Below are 2,765 nucleotides of genomic sequence, written 5' to 3' on the forward strand. Positions count from 1 at the left end.
TAAAAAAATCAATATCACAAAGTGTGAGTCACATTTACTTTTAGCAATCCCCTTATCTACTGTTCTCCATTTATTGTTTGCTGGAACCAAGATATGACACTGACTTCATTTGTTTTTTTTTACTGCGTTCAAATTTAATTTATAATACTCCATTTTGGATTTTTATTCGATTTTTTTAAATTTATTACCACCCCCAAAATATAAAAAAAAATAAGTAATAAGAGTAAAAAAAAAAAAAAAATCTTCTATAATTATCAAATGAACGAAGACCATTGCTTTTATCGATTTTTTTTGGTTTATTACATGGGGTTTTTTTAGACACAAAATTAAATATGTTTTTTGCTTGGACAGTGAAAATATATTTACAAGACAACATGAGGTATAACATCACACGCCATTTACAAAAACGACAGAATATATTACATATTCACAATAAAAAAAAAAATCGTATGATAACATTTCATTTTAGATCTCCCTTTGTTAAAAAAAAAAAAAACAACTCAAATTCATTATTTGGCAATTTTCTAAATGCACTTGGGATTTACAAAAAAATTATGTACAAATGTGTAAAAATTTTATTATTGCAAAATTACGTTTCTTTTAATATTTATCTTTCCGTTCCAAATAGACCCAACAATAGATTCATATCATTTATAGAAAGTGGAGCAATAAGCAAATATGAACTATACTCCATGAAAGGTCTATCCATTTGGTCCTTGATTATCGGTTGCCTGTTGCAACCTCATTGGCTGTGCACCCTCCATGATTGACAGTTTACTTGTGTACATAGGGGAATTCCCAAGCCACTCAAACAATAGGCCTGTTCACCCCCAACCTGAGATGCACTTGAATTTATAGACAACATTGTCTCTTCCTTCATTTTTGGGTGTCAATATAATCTGAGCTTTCTTACACAATGATATTCCTATCTGCCTGTATTTTAAAAAAAAAAAGGCACTTGGGAATATCAGTGATATTGTGCAATTAGTCAAAATATTACAGTAATATCTTTTATGATAAATACAAAATTTGAAATAGAACATTGACCATGATCAGACATCGTCGCTTATAAAATGTCCTTTGCATCCACTTAACTCAGTGGTTCCCAAACTTTAGGACTGCCATCCCTGGGAGGAGATTGAAGCATAGCGAGGGTTGGACTGTCCCTTTGGGCCCCCTGCAGTTCCTGCCGACCCAGATCGCAGCCAAAAGGAGGGGCAGTGTTTGAAGGAGCTGAAGCTCACGACCCAGTGGACTCCGGACACCCCAGTCCGACACTAAGCATAGGCCACAAGGCCCGTTAGGGTGAGAATTTAGGAGAATGCCTATGTACTCTCCTAGAAAACCTCCACCTTGAAGGTTAAATTGGATGAAGGGGTGAAAATTTAGTTTTGTGTAAATATTTTTAGAATTATGGTTGAATGACTGATACACTGCTGTTTTACTATATCTGTAATATTGTCATGAACTAAGGGGTTCCTGAACAAGGGTTGGGACTCCAATGGGGGTTTGAACTGAAAAAAAGTCTGACAAACCCTGCCTTAACCCAAGTCTCCAGGGAGCTAGGTCCAGCTTCTGTTAAAGTGCAAGCTGAATAGAGGTCCATTTTGTTAATGTGCACAGTTGTAATATCCTTTGTCGCCTTCAATGTCCACCTCCTGGTCGGAATCGTCAGACACCTCCGAATCCAGGTTCCCTTGAGAGGTGGGCGACGAGGTGGGATCATCCAGGGAGGACTCTCTGCTCTTCTGCTCGGCGCTCAAACACCTCTCCTGACTCTCTTCGCAGATATTTTCTAGACTTTCGGTTTCGTCTTTCTTATTTCCCTGTGGGTTCTCCTAAAATAGAAAAGTCAGTTAACAGTTTTGAATGAACTGTACAATCAGTACTAGAAACCCAATAAGCTGTTCACTCATCTGTTGCATCGCTACGCCGGTCAGGTGACACGGATGATGTTAAAAAAAACCATAATTTTTTTTTTCATGTTTACGCCCACCATGCACAGAATTTGTCTTTATTTTAGAACAACACAGTATATCTATAGCCCTGTTTTTTCCGTTTGGCCCTTCCACTTGTTATTTATATACTACTGCGCCCATCCCCTAACACCAAAAGGGAGTATTCAAGGAATATTTGCAAAAGTCTTCTTTAATTTTTATTTAAAGGGTTGTTCACCTTCAAATAGTTGTTTTCAGATAGTTTACCAGAAATAATGGCTTTTTCCAATTACTTTCTATTTTCTATGTGTCACCTGTTTTCTAATATTGAAGTGTAAAGTGTAATTTTTCACCTTCTAAAGCAGCTATGGGAGGGGGGTCGCCGACCCTGTAAACTGTTCTAAATTGGTATCTTTGTCCCTGCTGAGCAGAATCTCTGGGTTTCATTACAGGCAGCTGTTAGAATTGATACAATAGTTGCTAATCATTTTTCACCTTCTAAAGAAGCTCTGGGAGGGGGGGTCGCCGACCCTGTAAACTGTTCTAAATTGGTTATTTTTGTAACTGCTGAGCATAATCTCTGGGTTTCATTACAGGCAGCTGTTAGAATGGATACAATAGTTGCTAATACTCCAGAGATGTTGCTGAGAAATGTATCAACTAATGGAGAAAATTGTATCAGTTCCGAATCTTCACCTGAATTACTGAGCTGCCAGACTGAAACACAAGAGTAAAAAAAAAAATAATGAAAAGTAATTGAAAAAATTCTTTATTTCTGGGGAACAATCTGAAAAAAACTGAAAAACGTGTTTGGAATGTGAACAACCC

At 36.9% G+C, this 2,765-nt stretch overlaps 1 protein-coding gene across 1 annotated transcript in view; it reads right to left on the bottom strand.

Annotated features, from left to right (window-relative positions):
• Positions 1 to 281: 281 nt before the first annotated feature.
• Positions 282 to 2,765, bottom strand: part of hhex.L (hematopoietically expressed homeobox L homeolog) — a 14,008-nt gene continuing 11,524 nt past the window's right edge. Inside the window, 1 exon segment of the mRNA NM_001085590.1 lies at positions 282 to 1,838. Within this exon segment, the coding sequence (NP_001079059.1) occupies positions 1,611 to 1,838 (228 nt within the window). The 3' untranslated portion in view covers positions 282 to 1,610.

Source organism: Xenopus laevis, chromosome 7L, assembly GCF_017654675.1.
Source record: "Xenopus laevis strain J_2021 chromosome 7L, Xenopus_laevis_v10.1, whole genome shotgun sequence".
Lineage (NCBI taxonomy): Eukaryota > Metazoa > Chordata > Amphibia > Anura > Pipidae > Xenopus > Xenopus laevis.